The 23395-nt window shown below is 43.4% G+C and overlaps 2 protein-coding genes across 2 annotated transcripts in view; one reads left to right on the forward strand and one right to left on the reverse strand.

Moving 5' to 3' along the window:
- Positions 1-19730, reverse strand: part of mtr (5-methyltetrahydrofolate-homocysteine methyltransferase) — a gene marked incomplete at its 5' end in the record, with an annotated part of 51580 nt that extends 31850 nt beyond the window's left edge. Inside the window, 11 exons of the mRNA XM_083635809.1 lie at positions 1199-1266; positions 1684-1745; positions 2594-2694; positions 4402-4496; positions 5590-5649; positions 6249-6355; positions 8305-8397; positions 8698-8767; positions 12906-12995; positions 18165-18376; positions 19694-19730. Coding sequence (XP_083491935.1) covers positions 1199-1266; positions 1684-1745; positions 2594-2694; positions 4402-4496; positions 5590-5649; positions 6249-6355; positions 8305-8397; positions 8698-8767; positions 12906-12995; positions 18165-18376; positions 19694-19730 — 995 coding nt within the window. The remainder of the gene's footprint in view (positions 1-1198; positions 1267-1683; positions 1746-2593; positions 2695-4401; positions 4497-5589; positions 5650-6248; positions 6356-8304; positions 8398-8697; positions 8768-12905; positions 12996-18164; positions 18377-19693) is intronic.
- A 258-nt stretch (positions 19731-19988) lies between these two features.
- On the forward strand, positions 19989-23387 carry cox19 (cytochrome c oxidase assembly factor COX19). Its single transcript, XM_083634562.1, has 3 exons — positions 19989-20132; positions 21913-22024; positions 22766-23387. Exons 1-3 carry the CDS (start codon positions 20051-20053, stop codon positions 22857-22859), a joined length of 288 nt encoding a protein of 95 aa, XP_083490688.1. The 5' UTR covers positions 19989-20050; the 3' UTR covers positions 22860-23387.
- Positions 23388-23395: the final 8 nt, after the last annotated feature.

The raw sequence follows: 23395 nt of genomic DNA on the forward strand, positions 1-23395 counted from the left end.
CAGGAATATCGTATTTACAGAAATAGCGTAAAAGGCGCGCGCTTGAGAGCGTGGTAGTCAGGGGTCTCCCCTCTGAGATTTCAGGCGGGCGGGCAGCACCCATGCATCGGATTGTCCGCTCGCTCCGCACGAAGCAAGTGGCTGCCTGGTACTCCGCGGATCCCACTCGCGTAGCACGACAACACGCTGAATCCCACTCGATTTGGGGGTGGAACACGCCATGATTGACCAATGTCAAAGCCAGTCGACAGAATTGTCAAATCAAATCATCGACACGTTTATGGTCCGCCTCTCAATTTGTTTTCAGTCTCCGACGCTCGTACTATTGCATTCGCCTCCGGTTCACTTCGACTTTAATGTCAATTTTGAGTAAGCTCACACATAGTAGATACATACATACATACATACACTAAGCATCTGAGCAATCTAAGCAGGGAATGTGACAAAACTGATGTAAAACAGAGCCACTTACATATGTGTATATAACCATCTCCTAAACAGGATATTTATATCAAACTAGGGCTGGGCAATATCAATATTATATTAATATCATCATGATAGATGAGACTTGATAACATCTTACATTTTGGATATCCCAATATCATGATATAGCGTTAAGTGTTGTCTTTTCCTGGTTTTAAAGGCTGCATTACAGTAAAAGTGATGTCATTTTCTGAACTTACCAGACTGTCCTAGTTGTTCTATTATTGGTCTTTTTTCCCCACCTAGTCATTATATACAAATTACCGACGATTATTTACCAGAAATTTCATTGTGTAAATATGTTGTGAAAGCATCAATATCGTCACAATATTGATATCAATGGTAAAAAATATTGTAATATTTGATTTTGTCCATATCGCCCAGCCCTACATGTGGCTTTGACTTGCAACTGAAGTTGAACATTTAGCCCACTTCATAGAAAATACAGAGATATATATTGTGTATCGCCATTGAGCCTAAAATACAGAGATATGATTTTTGGTCCATATCACCCAGCCCTATATCAAACAAGATAATGTGGAAGAACACTGCAGTACTGCTATCATTTCTACTACATGTACTGTTTTTACTTATATTGCTACTATGACAACTGCTGCTACTACTAGTAGTACCTACACCACTTCTACTATCACTAATTACTACTACCACTACAATTACTAGCCTTACTAGTAACAATAATAATAACAATATTGACCTGATGTGTCCTGGAGTAGTACCACAACAGCCACCCACAATATTCACCAGCCCGTCCATAGCAAACTCCTACAAATTGAGATAAAAACAAAACAAAACAAAAATAAATAGAATCATAGCTGCTAGCAGCAAACTACTGACTAAATCAAAATGAAAATCTTTGGTTCTGTCGAGGTTACAGTTTCTGTGATGTTGAAATTACCTGGTACACCCATCAACAGTGGCTACACATGATACAATACAGTATATTAAACACAACACCACAATTGGGTGTAAACCTGGTAACTCCAATTTCAGTGATTTTCATACTTGATTTGAAAGTTCATAGTGATTTGTGGGCTGTAAGTTGCATGACCTTAGCGCCCATGGAATCCCTTCAAAACCTATTGTACAATTTCTCAAATGCATGGCCATCAATCGGAAGTTAAAACTCTTTGGATATGTTTTGTCTGACAGCATAGATATGACAACATTGTCCATAAAAACCTTTAAATTGGAGGCCGTTACTTCTGGGGTCTCATCATACCCTCCAAATGTGTTAGGAAGACCTAAGAGAAAAAGATAAGAGTAGGAGGATGATTAGACAGTTATGTTTTACAAATGGTGGTCTGACAAATGATTACCGTAGATGAACTTGAACTAGGCAGGTGGGCTTTATATACTAGAGCTGCTTGGAAATAACGGCATAATAATTTAAAACTGACATTTTTTTGTTATCATTTTTTTTCTTTGACATGACAGCAGACAATACACATAACAGAAACACAAACACATAACAAAAAATTAACCCCTACCCCCCACCCCAGGCAGCAATCAATTACAATTGACCATCTTATCTTGTTAGATCAGGAGAGAAAAGTCTAAAAGATTGAAAGAAAAAAAAAAAAGAAAAAAAATCTGACATTTGAAAATGATTGTGAAGAATCTTGAGACAGAATCAGTTAGGACTTTTCTTTCCTTTTATGTGATCTTGATTTTATATTTGAATTGGTGACTACCATTGGGTAGTGTGTCCGTGCCATAAACATGTCCATTGATGCTGTTGTCTTGACCAGGCCCCAAACATGGGCCTGCACTGAATCAACTATAATATACAAGCAAAGCTTTGATTTTTTTCTCATCATAGAGCCACAATAGCAAATTTAAATTTTGAAGTTAGGACACTGATTGAAAATAACATTGCTACAGACACACCAGTCAGTACAAAGATGTACAGTATGAGCATTTGGCCAGAGGCAAGCTCTAATTCCAAGCATAAATGGAATATATATATATATCTGATGTAAAGTTGTATGGCCCCAATGCTTTATTACAAGACGTCAACAAACAAGCTGTGCCAGGCCAGTACTTTGTTAAAGTGGTGGATGCAAATCTGCTGACTCAGTGTTGCATTTACCTGCATTGGGATAACAGATGATGAGAGCTTTGGTGCTTTTTCCTATGGCCTCAATGAATGGCCTCATCTCTGTTGCCCCCAGCGCACAGTTCAGGCCAATACTGGAACACATACATGGACAATAACATTGAGAAAGTACAGTTCAGACCAAATCAAAACCATTATAAATATACCATGTATCCTTTTGTTTCTTCTTGATTTTACTATGTGCAAATAAACAAACTAAATTATAAATATTCCAATGAGACCTGGAGTAAAGGTTTCTTTTAATTGTTATGTGCCAGTTTATGGCTTTTCATTCTATTGTTGCAGAACCTCTGTAGACTTGCTTTCTAAAATAAATACAAAATAAAAATGCATGTTGGATCATAGCATTTGTTTTGTATGGTTTATTGAGATAATAACAATAACAATTCATTTTATTTGTAGTGCACTTTTCATTCACAAAGAATCTTCCCACCACCCACATCACCTAGCCATTCCCCCTACACACCCCTCGAGTCCCAAGTGTCTATGACCTTCCTATCCCTAGCTATGGCCCCTTTTACCTAGACCCGCCCCCTTCCTTGATGGACCAAACGGACATGCGGCCACAGTGACCTTGAACTTTGACCTTTGTCCACCAAAATCTAACCAGTTCATCTTGAGTCCAAGTGGATGTTTGAGCCAAATTTGAAGAAATTCCGTGAAGGCGTTCCTGATATATCGCATTAACGAGCATGAAAATGGCGGTCGTGAGGTCAGAGTGATCTTTAACTTTGACCTCTGACCACCAAAATCTAATCAGTTCATCCTTGAGTCCAAGTGGACGTTTGAATTAAATTTGAAGCAATTCCGTACAAGGCGTTCCTAAGATATCGTGTTAACGAACAACCCGAAAACATAATGCCTCCGGCAAGTACCTCAAAGAGCTAGTACTAATTTATAATTTAAGTATTCAGTGATTCACTCAGAAATGTGTTCTTTCCTGTCACAGTGGAACAGACACTAAAAAATATTTAGACCACGGGACACTAAAACCAGGGTAATAACAATAACAATATCAGAAGTGGACGATATTGTCTGGTCGACATCAGTGATTTAATAAAAGGCCAACAAGTTAAATACATCAAGCTGGTGCACTTTGAGACCAAATTAAGAGGCTTGATCTATGAAGGACTTTGTGCTCTTGTAAACAATTTAAAAAGGCAATTTAACACAACTTAACACAGCCTTCCTTAACTGTGACACTTCAATAAGTGAAAAGTCATTAACAGAATGGAAATATATATGTATTTATTCAAAGTGAAAACTCAAGTTATTTGTAAACCTATGGTACTATATTCTCTCACAGTCTCTCAGTCCAGCTGTACCAATTTCTTGGCAAATGCTTTGGGATCCAACACGTTACCATTGTTCCCCACGGTCAGAAAATGTCGCCAGATTTGTCGCTCGTCGGCGTCGCTTAAAAGGGATACAAAAGTTGCTAAGAAAAGGTGTCTCGAGTTGGATTCAGCCAGGAATGACAGTGCGTATGCGTATATGAGCCAGTGTGTGAATGTGCAAGTTTACAGCAGCGGGGGAGGGGCTAACTGACTGGGGGTGAGAGATGCTTTGCTGAAGCTAAGGTGCAGGACACAATGTTAGAGATCTTTGATGTTATTCATAGAAGTGTAAACATACAGTATTTTCAGTTCATTATGAAACTGTGGCTGGACAAATTAAACAGTGGTGGTGGGCCACCATAGTCTAAGTAATTACTGGGAAACACTGCATCTTCATAGTACTGGTATAATACTACTACAGCACTAACACAGACTTGTACTCACCATAGTGGTTTAGCATGGGATACACTAATCACAAAAGCCTCCCCTGTCTGGCCAGACAGAGTACGTCCACTCCGGTCAACTATGGTCCCCGAGATCTGAATGATGAAGGCAACACGACAGCAAAATGAGATGAATACATTCATTCTGTATGAGGTGCATAATGTGGTATTCAATTTGCAACCTTTCAGTTCATTCATTTCAATAACTATGGTGGAGTTAGATGGTAGCAAAATATGATAAATGGTAAATTATGGGTTGGTAGAGAAGATAGGATGAAACTTTAAAGATCCCTGGGGTGAAATTGGGTCATTGCAGCACCAAATAGTTATAGGACACAGCCAAGAAAACAGGAGAATAATAAAGGTATAGCCTCAGAGGGACCATTTATATATGCGACCAAGTGTGTAGCTTATTGTTAGCAAGGTTACTGCTTCAACTTGAAAATCAAATCAACGGCAGTGCCATGAGAGACTGTAGGGTAGGTCAAATGTCAAAGTTTGAAAAGCCTGCATGAAACACAGACTGCTGGTTAGTTAGCCAAAAAACAACTGTTTTTTAAGGTTAACTTAGCTGAGTGACTGACTTCTCACAGTGTAGGTTACTCTGCCTTATCAGACTAAAGAGCTCGGAAGACCACATGATTGCACATTGCATTACGGGATTGTTTTTGCCATAATTTGGTTGCAATGCCTCTTTTGTTTACATAGGTAACTCATTCATTCGGCTGCTACAGGAGGACGCTGCCAGCTGTACCCACCGCGAGACCCATTATGGCAGCGTTTCACACAACACGACTGCCCCACCCCGCCAATAAAAGGAAGCAAATGCAAAGAAAAGACTTGAACGCAAAGAAAACACCCAGAGCTAACAGCGCATACCCTGCTTGACAGCAACCAAGATGGTGACAGCGGGCGGGTCTCCAGAAACATGACATCATGTTCCAGAGTACAATTCACTTTTATTGATTATTACTGTACTTGTTACTGAATTGACATATACCCACACCACAGCAATCTATATCAGGCGTCTCTCTTTTTCTAGTCTGGTTAAGTTTTTGTTAAGCCATTAATTACATACAGCTACTGTAATTCCTCAGTGGACCGCTATGATGGAAACATACATGATTGCTAGGAGATTTTGACACAACTTCAAAGCCTCTAGGCTACAGTAGCCTATAGGTATACGTACAAATATAGGTTTTGGTTCGTAGCTCTTTTCAAACAGCAGGTCAATGGCAAACAGGGCTGCCTGAAAAATGAAACAGAAGACAGTGACATGTAAACCCTGTTCATAAACACAAATGCTTTAATATCAGTTAAATGCAGATTTTGAAAGATTTAATGAAAATCCAGGGAGGGGAAACTAAAGCTTAACTTTTGCTTTACCTTTTAATACTGTTTCTGAAAAGGCTGAATAAAGTTCTACTATACATCTGCTAATAATTAGTGATTTTCTTTTGCAGAAATCCCTGGAATAGTGCAGTGAATAAAAAATAAAAAAAGTATGAATTTTACTTCCAACCATTTTTGCATTTTTTTTTTAAATATATGGAGCGTGTGGGTAATCTCTGTTCTCTCTCTGTTTAAATGTTTGTCCCACTGATGTCATCAGCGATGTCACTCATAAGCAATGTCATAAATCACTCATAAGTGATGTCATCAATGATATCACTTGGCAATTGAGGCAACTGATGATGTCATAGTGGCACACACACACACACACACACACACACACACACACACACACACACAAGAGAGACAGAGAGACTGAGGAAGAGGGAGAGAGAGGAGAGGGAGAGACTGAGGGAGAGAGAGAGACAGGGAGAAAGAGAGGGAGACAAAAGCTACCTTGGCGTTTGCAGTGTCGAAGATGGTCTCCACCAAGAGGATGTCTGCTCCTCCGTCTAACAAACCCCTGACCTGCTCCGAGTAGGCTTCTACTAGCTCATCAAATGCTGGAGGACACACACACACACACACACACGATTAAGTGTAATTTCATACATTACAATGTACATTTCCCATGATGGTACAGAACGTGTTCAAATTGGACTCCATTTTCTTATTTTTTTAATGCAAAAGGAAATAATCTGAGAATAACTCACACACACACACACACACATTTGAAATATGTATTTATGTCCACATAAATACAAGTATGCAAAGGACATAAACAGTAATAGTGCAGTCAAATGCTGGGAGTCCGTCAGTTACATGAGTGCCCAGACGGCAACCACAATAATGCATACACATAAGAAACACACAGGATGATAACATGGCAGGTTGATATATACAGTTATACTGTAATGCAAGATAGCGGTCAGTATCCACTTCATGGGTACAAAAAGCAGCGCCTCCTCCATATTGAGCGGCTGCCGATAATAGTAGATATTGAACAATATCTCGCTAACTACACACACACACGCACACACACACACACTCTCTCTATGAGACTATCCACACCAAATCAGAGAGAAAAAGGGGGAAAAATGTGCACTGCAAAACGTGGAGGTTTCTGATTTGGTGTGGATTTATTGTTTGATTTATTCACTTTTGGTCTGAAAATAACTTAAAACCAAAAACCAAAAAACACAGGGGAAGAGAGGAGAATGGAGGAGTGGAGCTGAGAGCAGTTAAGAGTGAGCTGTTTGTATGTGTAGCAGTTGGCTAACTGCTAGCCAGTAGCATGTGTTTCTAAAACTAATGGCCCGTTTGTTAATTCATACAGAAAGAGCATGCTCTGCCTCTTTGAACAGCCGCACTCTCATTTTCGGGCAAAACAGATTGGATTTCCGAACGCACCCGTTGTGGAGGGTATGTTGGAGGGTAGGCCTGCTTCCAGTTTAACAGGATTAATCTTCTCACTAGAAGAGTAGTGTATACAATACAGTTTGATTGGCTGTAAGGCTGTTAGATAGAGGCTTATCTTGCAGTTGGATACCAAATAGAGTCATAAGAGTGTAACATAATTTCATCCTCCTTTGTCTCATTCTTGAAATTTCAGTGGAACTTGCCTTATCAAGACCAGGGATACATTACTGGTAGACAGGTGATCCTAAAACCATAGTCTTTTTTTATACTGAGTGGGTTCTTCAACATCTAAACTTGTGTAAACCGACCTGTTGCCGATTTGTTACCCTCTTCACCAGACCGTGTCATTATTTTCACAATACTTAGGTCATGATACAACATTATTGTGATTTTAAAAGATCAATAATTGACGTCCGTGTATCAATACAATATTGCCACACAAAATATCGCAATACTATTTCCCCCACACCCCTACCAACCATTGCTACCCACCACCACCATCTGGAAGCCAATCACCAGCCATTCAGTTTGACAGACATCAGCACCAGTCAAACAGACCTTATTCATGTAAACTAATGACAGTACAAGGTGACAGAACCAAGGTTCATACATTGTACCTACCTTCATCACACGTCTCTCCTATCTTTTGTGTAACATTGTGTACAATGGACACATTTTATTGATTGATTTCGTTGGTTTACCCGCTGGTGCACCTGTTTGCTTTTTCTTTTCTTTTCCTTCTCTTTTATTATATATTTTTTTCTTTTTTCTTTTCTGTACATATATTTTTTAAACTTTTATATTGTTTTAAATATATTGTCTTGATTGTTTGTTTTTCTTTCATTATTAGTCTTTAATTTGTTTAGATTTTCTTAGGTGAGACTCTATAAGCCCCTCCGGGTTTCTTTCCCTCACCTGCACAATTTTCTTTGTATTAAGATACTTGTACTATCTGTTGTTATTCATTTTTCTTTGTGCAAATAAACAATAAACAATAAATAAACAAATAAACAATGTCTACTGTCTGACAAAGCACAAATACTGTGGCGATCATAATTTTTTTTTTATAATAATTAAAAAAAGATTGCCTTACTGATATTCCTGAAGTCAGGTCTCTCCACAGAGGGCGACACAGAGAGGGTTTTATTGGTGGGACCCACTGCCCCAGCCACGTAGCGTTTACAGCCTGGTGATAAAACAGACACATTACTCTACACACATTACTGCCTCTTGAAACCAACAAAGTGCAGAACCCACAAGTTTTTAAGAAAATGATCAAGCTGGGTCTACTTGATAATATCCATAAATAAGGATAGGGCCTTTTAAGTTACTTTGAAACGTACTTACTTTTAACTTATTTTAACTTAGCTTGATTTGGGTTTTATTAATAAATTGCACTTTATTAAAATATATACCGTATATTGTATATTCATTTCTGACATTGTGTTATGGGTTGCATAGATAGATTTGAGTAAAGCCGACTAACCGGTCTGTTGGGTGACATCCTTGACTGCCCTCCTGGCCAGCTCTGCCGACGTCCTGTTAAGGCGATAAGCCTGCGCAAGAAACACAAAGAAATACACAGGAGTACAGAAAGGAACAATTGTTGTTTCCTATAATATAGTTTTAATTTTCAACTTCATTAAAAAACCCATCAACAATTGGTTCGGTCATAAAGGGGGGAAAAAACTTTAATCAAGATTATAATTACGGCCAGTGATGTGGAAATCTTGAAACATCGCAAAACTCTCTGACCACTACAGGGGCCTACGAAGGGCATAAATTGTAAAGCACCTTTAATATAGGCTAATAACATCAAGACCTTAACCAAAGTATGCACAGGCGTCAGGCAGGCGCTGAGTTAATATGGTATGTAAATGCAGTCAGTAGTCATGTTTCCATTCGACCCGGGCCCTAGCTAGTGATGTGAAAGTCGGTCCGGCCTCGGGCCCCCTCGGGCTTGGGCCAGAATGCAGGACTCTAGCCAAATGTACAGTCGTGGAAACGGTCTGTTTCAAACGGACTCAGGCTAGCAGGCTAGCCTGGACATAGCGTAGCATAGCCGCACCGATGCTGCCTTCACTGCTCCAGTCCAGTTGCGACCTAATAAAGTGCTTTTGGTCACTGGAACACTGAACAAATGAACACTAACCAAATGAACACCTTAACAAAAGTCGTCGTTACGCTGTGTTGCAGGGCAGTGAGGAGAATGCGTATAAACAGCCACACACTCAGATACTGTTTTAATTCCTGCTCCTATATCCTCTTTTATTAACTATTAATTCTGATGGAATGCAGTGCTGATTTTCATGCAATTCGGACATGCCACATACTAGCCACATACTAGCAACACAAAAAGTTGTTTATCTCGAAAACCGTTCATTAATATTTGTATGAGTGACATCACTCAGTGGTGGTGACATCACGATGACATCAGAATTGCTTGAGTGACATCAATGATAACATCATCGAGTACATGACCAGAATTGTATGCATAAGTGATATCACCCGGTAGAGTTTCTGTAATCGCACTCAGTGAGTGAAAGTGAGTTAGTCTAATTAATGAGTATAACAGAGAGTAATCACTATCAGAGAGTAACCAGAGCAAGGAAATGACCCCAGCTTTAACCCATTGATACCTGATGCAGCATTTGTGTGTGTATCCCTTTAAAACGGGATACGCACAGTCGCACACAAATGAGGGATATACACGCAAATGCTGCATCAGGTATCAATGGGTTAATACATCTTCTCTCTCCTCTGTCAGTTTCAAGAAAGAAAAGCCCCAGGCTAATTACAATGCAAGGCCATCAGTTACAGTGCACAAAGCAGACGTGTCAGCAGAGGTAGTTGAAGATCTAAGCAGGCAGTGTCCCATACATCACAAGCAACACCCCCTGAAAATATGCAGAAGTTTCAGGAGGATGCTTCTTGAAGAGAGAAAGAAGTTCATCAAAGACATCTGTAACATCTGTTACCGTTGCCTTGTTGCATCCACCACCCACCAGTAGGCCTGCACGATATGAGGAAAATCTGAGATGTGCGATAACATTGTTCAATATAGCGATGACGATACGACTTGCGATAAATAAACAGATATTAAAGTATGCAGATTAGCTATACAGTTCCTATGTCTTTCTGCTTTAATAATGCTAACATAGACCCCAAACATAGCCTATGCCCACTGAATAAAGAAATGAAATACACACTGACTCTAGCTGAAACTACACACAGCGTGTTTGGGCTTTGGCAGAGGGGCGGAGCGCACTGTTGCAAGGGAAAGGTGTACACTGGATTTACAACACAAGACAAAATGATCAGATGCTGAGTGGGAATGCATGACGCATGTAAATAAAACCACTTTTGCTATTCATTGCGTTTCAGGCAGTCTTTGCGATGTGTTTGTTGCGCATGTTCATATTGCGATGACAATGAAAATACAATTAATTGTGCAGCCCTACCCACCAGGCAAAGGACTGCAATGTCATCACCACCATCAGGTGTGTGGCGTGTGACAGTGAGAAGCATTATGCAGCTCTTCATTCACCCTGGCCCAGCACCACAGACCCCCAAGCCCCTTTCTTCCGCTAAAGAGCATGGCAAGCTCATCAAAGCTGGATGTTACAGCAACATGTACAAAAGTATGTGGAAATGGATTTTCAGGAAAGTCCTGGTCTAAGATTTGCCTTGTGCATGTCTTCCCTGAAGGTCAGCGACATAACAGCAAGAAGATGTATTCTGTCCCTTGCAGACTGAGTTTTTTGACATGTTTGACATTCAAAGCACAATTGAACCATACACCCTGAAGACCTGTGCTGGCATAGCAGAATCGTCAGGTAGAAGAGCTTGCAGCTACACAATAGTCAGTAGATGGGAAAATGAGTTTTCCTCTCCCTACGCTCATCGCGTGTAATGCTATCCCTAACGGTGGCGCAGTGATAGAGCTGTCGCCTCACAGCTAGAAGGTCAAGGGTTTCGATCCCCGCCTGGGACGCTGTATGCGCTGAGCGTGTGTCCCCCCCATATTACAAACTTTCTTGGCAAGGAGCATTGAATGATGCATCATGTCACGGTCAGGCACTGTCTGGCAGCAGCAACCAGGAGAAGGATGTTGGGTAAGAAAGACACACAAAGTTTTATTTACACAACTTGTAATAACAAGTAGCAAGCAACTTTGACGTTGGCACCGTTCGAGTCTCTGTCTACCATGGCCATTCTGGCCAGGTATTTCTAAGTATCCAGTATGCTCGGTTCTATCCGGGTCTATCCGTCTATTTCTAATAATAGACGGGTCCAATCCGGGTCCAGGCACAAATTTCCCGGGTCTATTTGGGGGGGGTTTATCATTTTGGACCCGTGAAGACCTCTAGTGTGCGTGTGTGTTTGCTGAGCCGCACATCTCTCTCGGTCTCTCTCTCTCACACACATTTGTGCACATTTTACCATTAAAATTAGACCTCTCTCTCTCACACATTCGTGCACACTTTACCATTAACACATTGAGTGCCACAGCGCTTCAGTAAAATTGTCTGGAGCCTGTGCCAGATTCACTTCCATTCAGTTGAAAACAGCTATAGAATTTTTTCTATTAGGGCTATATGGACAGGGCTGGACTCTAATGAAACATTGGACACTCCTGCTTCTTTCAAAGAAGAAATTTTGTTTCTAGACAGTTCCATTATGAAATGACAGCCTCTGAAAGAAGAGCACTTTCAAGGGTTTTCTGCTGTCTTTTTTTACTTTTCAAGATAAAGTCACTTTTATGAATACTTTTTGCACTCTAATTTCAAGCACATTCACTGACTCTAGCTAATATTTTCTGATGTAGTGACATGGTGTAGTTCTGTGCAGCCTGCGTGCCCCACCCCCCTCTCCCCCCCTCTCCACCCCTGAGCTGCAAACTCCTCCCCACACGCACACAGTCTATTTTCGCAGCCTCCGTTTTTGCCCCGGGCGGATCCCAGCGCGACAAGGAAATGGCAAACGGGACTGCAGGAAAAGGTTTGGCCGTTCGGCTTCGGGTGCTGCCTTTCTGGCAGGTAATCGTGTGGAGAAACTATATGCAGACAGATAGACAGCGGCAGAAGAGCTCAGTTGTGGGCGCGGATCACAGCCAACTGTCAGCTGCAGAAAGAGCAATCTATATGGCTCTGGCTGCAGCATGCATCGGTGTCTCTTTGATCACGGCTTTCTCCGCTTTCTCCTGCACAAAGTAAAGGATCTGAGGTGGGTGGCGCAGCTCCCGTGTAGATTTTTAAGGTGGCGCCGTGTGATCCCTTGAAGGGATTCATGCTCACTGGCTGGGTACGACCTTAAACAGCAGAATTATGGAATAATATGAATTATGATTTTAGGACGTCCACAGACGTCCTTGGCACTTCTCGTTACTTTTTTTTAGGACGTCCACAGACGTCCTTGGCACTCAATGTGTTAAGATGACAACAATCGCCCGAAAAAATAAATCGGCAATGGACTCAGGCAATCACAGATAGCCGATATATTCGTCCTGTCGCACAACCCTAACCTTATTCGCTGAACAACCGTTAGTGGAAAGGCACCTCAAATTTGAAGATTGTCAACTTTTCAAAAGATCACTTCGAATTCGCGCGAAACCTGAATGGAAACACGGCTAGTGACACATTTTTCAGCATCTTAAGAGTGGGTGTGTACCGGTAGTTGTATCAAACTTCATACCATGTTTTCCAGTCCATAGTCAGCCTGGGCAATACTGGTGCTGCTGAATGTGTTGGTCTCTATGATGTCAGCGCCAGCTAGCAGGTACTCCTATGGACAAACACAGAGGAGTTACATGGGTATACACCAGTGGCAGCTGACCAATAGAGGGAAATAGTGTGCAGTTTTTTTCTTAGATCATCATCATTGTTTTTGTCTGTATTCATGGGGGTGCTCCTATAAGTCCATGATGGGAAAACAGTTAACTGTGGTCCTGCTTGTTTCAGGGGGACCAACATGAAAGTGAAACTAAAATGATTGCTTTACTTTTCTCTTTTTTCCTTTTGAAATCATTTGAAATGCACTCTGACAACTCTGTTAAACTGTTTCATGTTGTGTTGCATTGCATCATGTTACCTGGAGGAGTTACAGTAATGCTTCCCTATATTATGTGTATGCACATCCTCTCCATTCGGGAGTCTGACTTCAAGCGCTAAGCGCAGCGCATGCAGGCTCGCATCTAGAAGGAATAGTCCATTCATCTGTAGAGCGCGGGGGGTCATAGATTGGAAATACTTTTTTTGTAACTGCTTTGGACCCTTTTGCACATGTTCGTGTTATAATCAGAATAGTGACACAAGTTTATATGTTTATTAATAAATCTATAGCTGTCTGAGTCCCCTTTTAGTTAGGCCCCTCAATTTGTCACAAAATCCCACGACGGCACACCTAGACTTGCCTCAGGGCACACCAGTGTGCACACCATTTGGGAACCACTGGGGAAACACTAGCATTACAGGGTGGCAAAATAAGACATTTTAATACTATACTACTAACTATACTACTAAGGAGGAACTGTGGGAACCCTGGTATATCAAACTATCTGAGATATCTTCAGGGCTGTAGCTGTAAATACAGAGGTGGGTAAACTATCCAAGGTGAATAGTTTACCCACCTTGTTTCTCCTCATTGATTAATACATTTGATCTGAAAATAGGTGAGTAAACTCTGCCTCATTCCAAAGAGGTGGGTAAACTGTGTTTCCTTGCGGCGACCCTCCACTATGCCCCTGGATAACTTGTATTATATAAGCAAAATACATCTAACAGAAGTGTTAACTTCTGTTAGATCTCTGTTAGATCTTAGAAGAAGATGGCGCCGGGAGAAGGCGACTCGCTAGGGAGCTCTAGTGACTTCATAGACAAATAGGCTTGTATTCCAGTGTAAACGCGTTTTGTTTTGATTTCGTTGCTTCGACTTGCTTTGTAAATATCTATTGTATATAACAGTGTAACTGAATAGTGTAGATAGTGGCGTCTTCGCACTTTTCTTTGCAAGAAACCGCGACGGCGGGGACCCGCTCTGCCCGCCTTGTCCGCTCGCACGCAAAAAAACAACAACAAACAACAGCCCCGCGCCCCCCCGCCATGGAGGCAGAGAACGGAGGCACGGACACCAGCGGATATAACATGGAAATCAGCGTCGGAATAAAATACAACAGGGACGCGCTGATCAAAATCAGGAAAGAACGGATATATCCCAACAGCAACTGGCAAGCTCCAGATCTTACGGATTTTCCCGAACTCAAAAAACAACGCTGGAGGAGGGGGAAGAGAGGGGGGCTTCTCGCCCGCTTGAGGAAGCGCGCGGATAAACCACCTCTCCCAAGCATACTGCTGGCAAATGTTCAATCGCTGGAGAATAAACTTTGTGAACTAAGAGCGCGTGCACAATACCAAAAAGACATAGCGCGATGCAATGTTCTGTGCCTAACGGAAACCTGGCTTACTCCTGACACAACGGACCACTCTATCGCGCTACCAGGATTCAGTGTATTCAGAGGAGACAGAAACGAACAATCCGGTAAGAAGAAGGGAGGGGGCGTATGTCTTATGATTAACGAAAACTGGTGTGTAAACACCACAGACATTGGGAAACACTGCTCAGCAGATCTTGAATATGTAATGGTACAATGCGTGCCGTTCTGGAGTCCGAGGGAATTCACGACAGTCACCATCATGGGTGTATACGTTCCTCCACAAGCGAACGTGACTGTCGCACTGAAAGAGCTGCAACGCGCCATCAGTGCACAGGAGACAAAACAACCCGAAATGGCCCTGGTGGTGACTGGGGATTTTAACAGGGCAAACCTGAGAGGCAGAATGCACACATTGTACCAGCACATTCACTTCCCCACGCGAGGCAGTAACACACTGGACAAATGTTACTCAAACATCCGACATGGCTACAAAGCCGTCCCTCGCCCCCCTTTCGGCAAATCGGACCACGCCTCCATCCTACTTGTACCCAGGTACAAACAAAAACTAAAAAGACAACCCCCAGCATTCCGAACCGCCCACTGCTGGTCAGACCAATCAGACGACATCCTGAGGGACTGCTTTGACCAAGTGGTGTGGGAGGAGTTCAAAGCTGCAGGAGACCTGGGCGAGTATGCAGATACGGTGTCATGCTTCATAAAGAAGTGCACCGACGACATAGTCCCCACAAAAAAAGTCAAAATAATGCCGAACCAAAAGCCTTGGGTCAACAGCGACGTCAGGGCTGCCCTTCACGCCAGGACCACCGCCTTCAGCTCTGGCACAACTGACCAATACAAGCAGGCACAATATGCCCTCCGGACCGCTATAAAAATAGCACGTAGAGATTATGGAAGGCAGCTGGAGTCAAAACTGGACACTAACAACCCCAGACACCTGTGGAGAGGGCTCCATGCTGCCACAGACTTCAAAGAGGTGAAACGACAGAACCCCAGCACGTCACCCACCCTACCGGACGAACTCAACGCGTTCTACGCTAGGTTCGACCCCTCTGCCAGAGCGCCTCCCCTCCTCCCCCCCCCCTCTCCCACCCCTCTCCCCCTCTCCTCCCCCCCATCACCCCCCCCTCCCTCCTCCCCCCCACCACCCCTCCCCTCCCCACCCCCCCTCCTCTCCTCCCCCCCCACCTCTCCCCCCCCCATCACCCCTCTCCTCCCCCCCCTGCCACCTCTCCCCCCCCATCACCTCTCCCCCTCGCCGCCCCCCCACCACCCCTCCTCCTCCCCCCCCCCCAATCACCTCCCCTCCCCCCTTCCTCCCCCCCACCCCCCTTCCTCCCCCCCACCCCCCGATCACCTCCCCTCCCCCCTTCCTCCCCCCCACCCCTCAGCACCCGCACCCCCCCCCATTCCCACCTAACCACCAACCCCACCCACCCTCCACCCCCCACAGACCACCCCCTCACCATCACTGAGGATGAAGTGTGCCGGTCGTTCCTGCGTATCAACCCACGCAAGGCGGCCGGCCCGGACGGCATCCCTGGGCGGGTCCTCAAGGCCTGCGCCCACCAGCTGGCAGCCGTGTACACAGACATCTTCAACCAGTCCCTCTCCCTCCGACGAGTTCCCTCCTGCTTCAAGGCAGCAACAATCATCCCCATTCCCAAACAGAAAAAAGTGACCAGCCTCAATGACTGGCGCCCTATAGCCCTCACACCAATAGCCAGCAAGTGCCTTGAAAAGCTGGTCATATCAAAGATCCGTCCCACACTCCCCCCGGACCACGACCCGCTGCAGTTTGCATACCGCCCCAACAGGAGCACAGCGGATGCAGTGGCACACGTGCTCCACACCGCCCTGTCCCACCTGGAGGGGAAGGACACCTATGTGAGAATGCTGTTCGTGGACTACAGCTCAGCATTCAACACCATAGTACCCTCCAGGCTGGTAAGCAAACTCAGGGACCTGGGACTAAACACAGCGATGTGCGACTGGATCCTGGACTTCCTGACAGACCGCCGCCAGGTGGTGAGGGTGGGCAACCTCACCTCCTCCCCGCTGACCATCAGCATAGGAGCACCCCAGGGGTGCGTCTCCAGCCCCTTCTGGTACGACCTCTACACCCACGACTGCGTGGCGACTCAAACTTCAAACACCATCGTGAAGTTTGCAGACGACACAGCAGTCGTGGGGCTGATCTCGGGGGGCGACGAGACGGCCTACAGAGAGGAGGTGAGGGTCCTGGAACAATGGTGCCAGGACAACCACCTCTCTCTGAACGTCTCCAAGACCAAGGAGATCATTGTGGACTACAGGAGAGGGGGGGGCACACACCCCCCAATCACCATCAACGGCACAGTGGTGGAAAGGGTGGACAGCTTCAAGTACCTGGGAGTCAACATCCACCAGGACCTGACCTGGGCCGGCCACACCGCCACTGTTGTCAAAAAGGCCCAACAGCGAATACACGGACTCAGGCGCCTGAAGAAGTTTGGGCTAAGGAAAGAAATCCTCAGGGACTTCTACAGAGGCACCATTGAAAGCCTGCTGACTGGCTGCTTCACCGCCTGGTACGGGAACTGTACCACCATGGACCGCAGGGCGCTACGGAGGGTGAGGCGCGCGGCCCAGCACGTAACAGGAGACGAGTTGCCAGAACTGCACGAACTGTATAACCAGCGGTGCCTCAGGAGGTCCCTGAAGATCATCAAAGACACAAACCATCCCCACAACAGCCTGTTCTCCCGGCTACCCTCAGGGAGGAGATACAGGGTTCCAAAAACACGCACAAATCGCTTGAGGAACAGTTTCTTCCCGCAGGCCACGAGACTCCTAAATATGCACAAATAGTGCAGTAGTCGTACCGCAGTACCGTACTGCAGCTGCTACTATTACGGATGCCTAACGTTTAATTGTAAATTTAAGTGTATGTTTAATAAGGTGCCTAACGTTTAATTGTAAATTTAAGTGTATGTTTAATAAGGTACATGCTATTTGCACATGTATGTATAAAACGTCGAATTTGGAATGTCTGAACACGTCTAACGTATGCACATGACATGTGCACCTATGTGCAATGAATATGCCACTGTCGTATAAGCCACCGACTTGTCTTATTGCTTATAAGATGCCTATTTCTTATTGCCTTATTGCTGTCTTATTGCTTATTGATGCCTATTTCTTATTGCCTATTACTTATTGCTGTTGCCTATTTGTACTATGTCGTAAACGGAGTCCACTGCACAAGAATTTCACACGTGGTACTTGTACCATGGAGTGACAATAAAAATCTTGAATCTTGAATCTTGAATCTAACTTGTATTTCCCCTCTATTCTCTTTCTGTTCTTTACGGTAAAAGTGGTGTCACCTTGACTGGGTGATGCATGCGTGTGAGCGCTTCAGTGAGGTATAAGGAAATTGCAGTCACCGGTGTTTTGGTTGTGAACTGATTAAACTTTGCAAAAGAAATAAACGTTGTGTTTATTAAGATTAACAGAAGTACCTTGTGTATTTGGTAAATGACATCCGGCTGTGTGATACTGAGCATGTCATTGTTGCCCTTCAGTGGGCGCGGGTGCTCTTTAAACTCATCCCCCCTGAAATCTTCTTCTTCGAGGTTCCGCTGCTGGATCATGGTTCCCATGCCGCCATCCAGGACCATGATCCTTTGCTGCAGCACTGCTCGTAACTCGGCTTCCAATGGACATCTGCATCCTGGAAAGAAAAATAATAATTTCTTATTGATCAAGGATAGGCCACCATTGTGGCATTTGGTTCTTCTTCTTATTTTTTTTTGCTTCCTGGAAATTTTATTAAAACTGGAGGAGTCAGCTTTGGAGAAATGAGCATTGAAAGATGGAGAAATTAATGAGCATTGAAAGAAGTTGAAAGTAAGTATGCAACTTGTAAGTATGTCTGAGGGGCAAAGGTCATAAATTCCTAATCTTTCACAGAAAACACAGCTCTGTTCAAAGTTCAATCTAGTTGTTCCTAAAACAGTGATGATAGACCCTTCTCACGGGGGCCATTTTGTGTCGAGAAGCCAGGGTAAACACAGGTGCAAGCAAAACACTAATGAGGGTTTCCAAATCCCAATCATGGAAGTTGGAAACCCTCATTAGTGTTTTGCTTGCACCTGTGTTTACCCTGGCTTCTCGACACAAAATGGCCCCCGTGAGAAGGGTCTATTGCTTAAGATTCACGCACCCTGAGATTTTGGAGTGGCTCATTACAGTACAAGGCCTGGGATACAGACTGGATTTTTTTTTGTCCCACACCAAAAGTTTGATAACATTTGATTGATTGATTGATTGATTAATTGATTGATTTCTTGGTGGTTTTTCTTGTTTTGCCATGTAATGTTGGTATATATATATATATATATTTTTTTTTACTTATAAGTATTGGCAATGAAGTCAAGTCATTGACACAACATCTCACATGTCTCTTCACTCTCTTCCTGAAATGTTTGGTTTCTGTAGGCCAATGGATATGCCTACTGTGTATCGACTACATTGCACAACACCTGATTGACACTGGAGAGTGGGAACAATCTGAGTCAGTCAGCAACTGCAAAAAGTGCAGAATAGAATAGAACACTATTGCACTATTTCAAAGTATACTGATGAGAATGTGAAGTCAGTCACTCAGCCAGTTAACCTGGTGTGCTGTCACATTTGATATCAGAATGAATAGGCTAATATGTCATGTTATTAACGTTTCACCAAACAGGTGTTCACCAGAATACCATTTGAATGTCCTGATTTTGGATGGACTAAACTTGCAAATCTTTTGGCAATTTAAATTTTGATGTGCGAGTCATTAATTTTGGTGTGGCACACTGATGGACAAGAAAATTTGAAAGTGGCACTTCATACCAAAAAGGTTTCCGACCCCTGCGTTAACTAGTCGGTCACAGGGAAACACGTGGTGGTCCACAGCAACAACTGTACAGCAGTTTTGGAGAGGGAGAGCTAGCAAGCAAAGTAGCTGTTGATGTTAATTATGGCTGATATGTATAGCTATATTTACCTGCTCCTGAACCGTATTCGTGAATAGTTGGAGGCATTTTGTTAACAACCAGCCTTGAAAACAGTCTGAAGTTGAAACGATAAATCTTGTAAATGTTGGGAACGTTCCACCAGTGTCACGACTCGGAGAGTAAACAATGTGAGGACTTCCGGTGTTTCCCCATGATGGCGAAGGGCGAAGGCCTGAACCTATGGCCTGAACCGCCTTCTCTGCCTCTGATTGGCCTGATGGCGACGGCATGACTTGCCCTCTCTGCCTCTGATTGGCCTAGCGTTCATCCAATCACAACGAGCCTCGCTGGGCGACGCTGTCATCGGTGGCTGTCATCGGAGCTATTGATTGCTATTAAATGCAGAAATGTCTACCGCCATGAATTTCGGATCTAAGACTTTTAGGCCTCGACCTCCCGACAAAGGAGCTTTCCCTCTGGATCATTTCGGTGAGTTAAGACAGATGTGTTTCAACTGGCTGCTGCTAACATTGTAGTCACAGACAGTTCAAACAAACTCGTGTGCAGATTGCAGAATACGTAGGCTATCGTAGTCGTACGCCAAACTCCATCAAAAACCCCCTACAGTTTATGATGATCGGCAAAGGGACATGTTTGATTACATGTGAATGAATACCTTTTCTGAATAGCAGCAGCTACAACTCGGCAACAGCAGGGGTGTAGTGGTAAATACAGAAGTGGGTAAACTATCCAAGGCGAGTAGTTTACCCACCTTGTTTTCCCCCATTGAAGGTGATCTAAAATGCGTTTACTTGTGTTTAGCCTCCACGAGTGAACCGAAAGCAGAAACTCTTGGACCAAGTGCAGACAGTTTGCAGTATTCAATGAATACCTAAGGTTTCTGCAAAGTTTGTAAGTGCGACCACGTTAAATGGGATTTTTTTTTAATGGAGTTTGGCGCAAGAGTTCTTCTTCTTCGTTTAGTGTTTTATGGTGGTTGGCAAGCCAACTTTAAAGGTGCATTACCGCCACCAACTGGACTGGAGTGTGGAACAGGAGACTATAAAACAACTACTATTAGATTCTTATATCTAAATCAATTTCTTTTACAAACGTAATAATATAAATAATACCGCCTGCTGTTTTCCCTAATAGACCTGGCAATGAAAAGTCTTGATGTTTTGACTTCCTCAATGACTGAAAAAGATCATTCCTCTCTGTATCGTATTTCCTACAGTGTAGTAGTTTCAACAGTCTCTGGTTGGTTAGTGTACATGCATTTTCCCTTTGGGTGCACTGCTTTCCTATTTTATGTAATGTATGATTGAGAGCTGTATGACATATTCTTAGACAGGAGTAGTGATGATGATACTTTCTTCTCTTCTTTCCACAAAAGCACAAAAACTAGAAACACTCTTCTGGTGTTTTATGGCAGTTTGCAAACATATTTTTGTGCATTACCTCCACCTACTGGATTTTAATATCTTCATAGTGCAGGTGTGCAACCTATCATCATGTGTCCACCAAAGTAAGTCACAATATTGTCAATTCTATGACCCAGACACACTTGTCCGAGTCTGTGAGAATTCATCCCTTAATATCTTCTCAATCTTCTCTCCAGTAATGTCCATAATGTTCAGGAACCTTCTGGCCGCAACCACCACCACCATCTTATTTTCCCTTGTACCTGACCCGCACAGTTGACAACCATGGCCATGAATGTCAAAAAGCCTTTTTTATCCACACAGATGTTTTGTTCATCTTTGTTCCTCGTCTCTTCCAATACATTTTCCACTGCCTCCACTTCCACTACATAATTTCTCTCCACTCCTTTGACCACTTCAGCGTAAGATATTCCCTTCTCTCCTCGGATAGTATTCACTTTCTTTTCCTTGATCTGTACATGGTGCATCCTCCCTTAGTGCAGGCACTTTACTTCCTCTGTACAGTCCTCCTCCGTACAGTCCTCCTCTGTACAGTCCTACTCCGTACAATTCTCCAACCCACACTTTCCACATCTCCACATTATTATTATTTTGACTGCAAAGGCCACTCTGGAAGATATTCAACCATTACTTGGTAATTTATTCTAGGGATCTAGCTGGATGGAAGCAAAAGGATGTACTAGCTTCTATGTCTGTTGGACAGTGTTTTGCTACTATTTTATAGTTTTTAAAGTGAACTCAAACCATATGATTCTCCATGTCAAACCTTTTCTACATCATCACCTTCATGGCTGAGTTGGCTGACTGCCTGCTGCTCATTTCAGGAGAGTGCAAAGCCTTCAAGGAGAAGTTCATGACCTGCCTGAGAGACAACAGATTTGACAACGCCAAGTGCCGCCTGCAGTCCAAAGACTACCTGCAGTGCCGGATGGACAAGTAAGAGCCACACTTCAAACGTTATAGCCTGCTGTGCACTAAAGCTACAGTATCCATTTATCATTACTGCTGTGCACTAAAGCTACAGTATCCATTTATCATTACTGCTGGTCAGAAATTCCTTTGCACTGGCAGCTGTCACACTGTTGGGGGAAACAAAATTAAGGCCTGTCCATATTGTATTGACTTGTATGTGGAGTGTAATGTATCAATTTACGTGACTGCAATACAATACCAATTTACGTGACTGCAATACAATACCAGTTTACCTTCGGTTTTAATAATAATAAATATAATAATAATAATAATCTCACTACTACAATTTGGGCGGCCGGCAGCGGTTCCACGGGCGAGGTCGGGCGAGCTTCGTCTGCGAGCCCCTCGAGGGCAAACCAACGTGGCATGGTACAAATGAGCGCTGCCAGTTATGTGCACGAGCCAGCGAGGGACACTTTCTAGTAATAATCGAAATCAGAATAATCAGTATAAGAATCAGCTCTATTGGCAAGTATGTGCAGTGCACATATAAGTAATTTGCTCACAATGTACTCCCACACAAAAAAGATATGCGCAAGGTAAGACGAACAAGGACAGAGATACATCTAACCCGCCCAGCAAAATGTCGTTGAAAAGACGTTGAAAAGACGTAGAAAAGACGGCTTTCCCAGTCGTCTATTTAAGGACGTTTAACATTTAGACACGTACAGTATACTGTCATGTTCTAACACTGTCCCCTTCCAGTCAGCTGATGGCCAATGAGCCGCTGGAGAAACTGGGGTTCAAGGACCTGTTGGAGCCTCCTTCCAGCCAAGCAGGCAGTGACCCCAAACCGTGAACTGCCTGCCCTACACCGTGACTGCTGTTTCTGTCATTTCTGTATATACTGTATATATTTGAATTTTTAACTTCTTCCACTCCACCCCTCAAATAACACAGTACATGTGGATGACATCTACTGGACAAATAAATGTACTGCAACCAAGACACTCCATTATTGGTTGAGAAGAAATGGACCTTCTGGGATAGTTTTGGATGTGATGCGCCATGCACATTCAGTTTTCTGTTGTAATATGAAGCATTTTATGCTGCCGTTGCTTATCAAATGTACTATACAAATAAAGATCAACTAAGATGTCAAATTCCATACTTGCGTAAGAACCCTGTACTGTTGAGTCAAGGACAGCGATAATGTGGTCACTTGGTCTGCTGATTTAAATCCAACCTACCTAGTAAGTCAATGGAGCATCCAGTCTTTCATCATAGACAACACTGCTATTTCACTTTGAGGAAAGTTAAGATGGTCATATCAAAATAAACATACCGGTATATCAAATCTATTTAAACAGTATTCTGTGCTTGAGTCAGTGAAAT

Source organism: Poromitra crassiceps (genome assembly GCF_964638095.1).
Source record: "Poromitra crassiceps genome assembly, chromosome: 4".
Classification (NCBI taxonomy): Eukaryota; Metazoa; Chordata; class Actinopteri; order Beryciformes; family Melamphaidae; genus Poromitra; species Poromitra crassiceps.

Excerpts from the sequence above, each read along its gene's own strand:
- cox19 (XM_083634562.1), top strand. The coding sequence starts at position 20,051 with ATGTCTACCGCCATGAATTTCGGATCTAAGACTTTTAGGCCTCGACCT. Across the intron at positions 20,133-21,912 it reads TTTCCCTCTGGATCATTTCG|GAGAGTGCAAAGCCTTCAAG; the intron begins GTGAGTTAAGAC and ends TGCTCATTTCAG. Across the intron at positions 22,025-22,765 it reads CTGCAGTGCCGGATGGACAA|TCAGCTGATGGCCAATGAGC; the intron begins GTAAGAGCCACA and ends GTCCCCTTCCAG.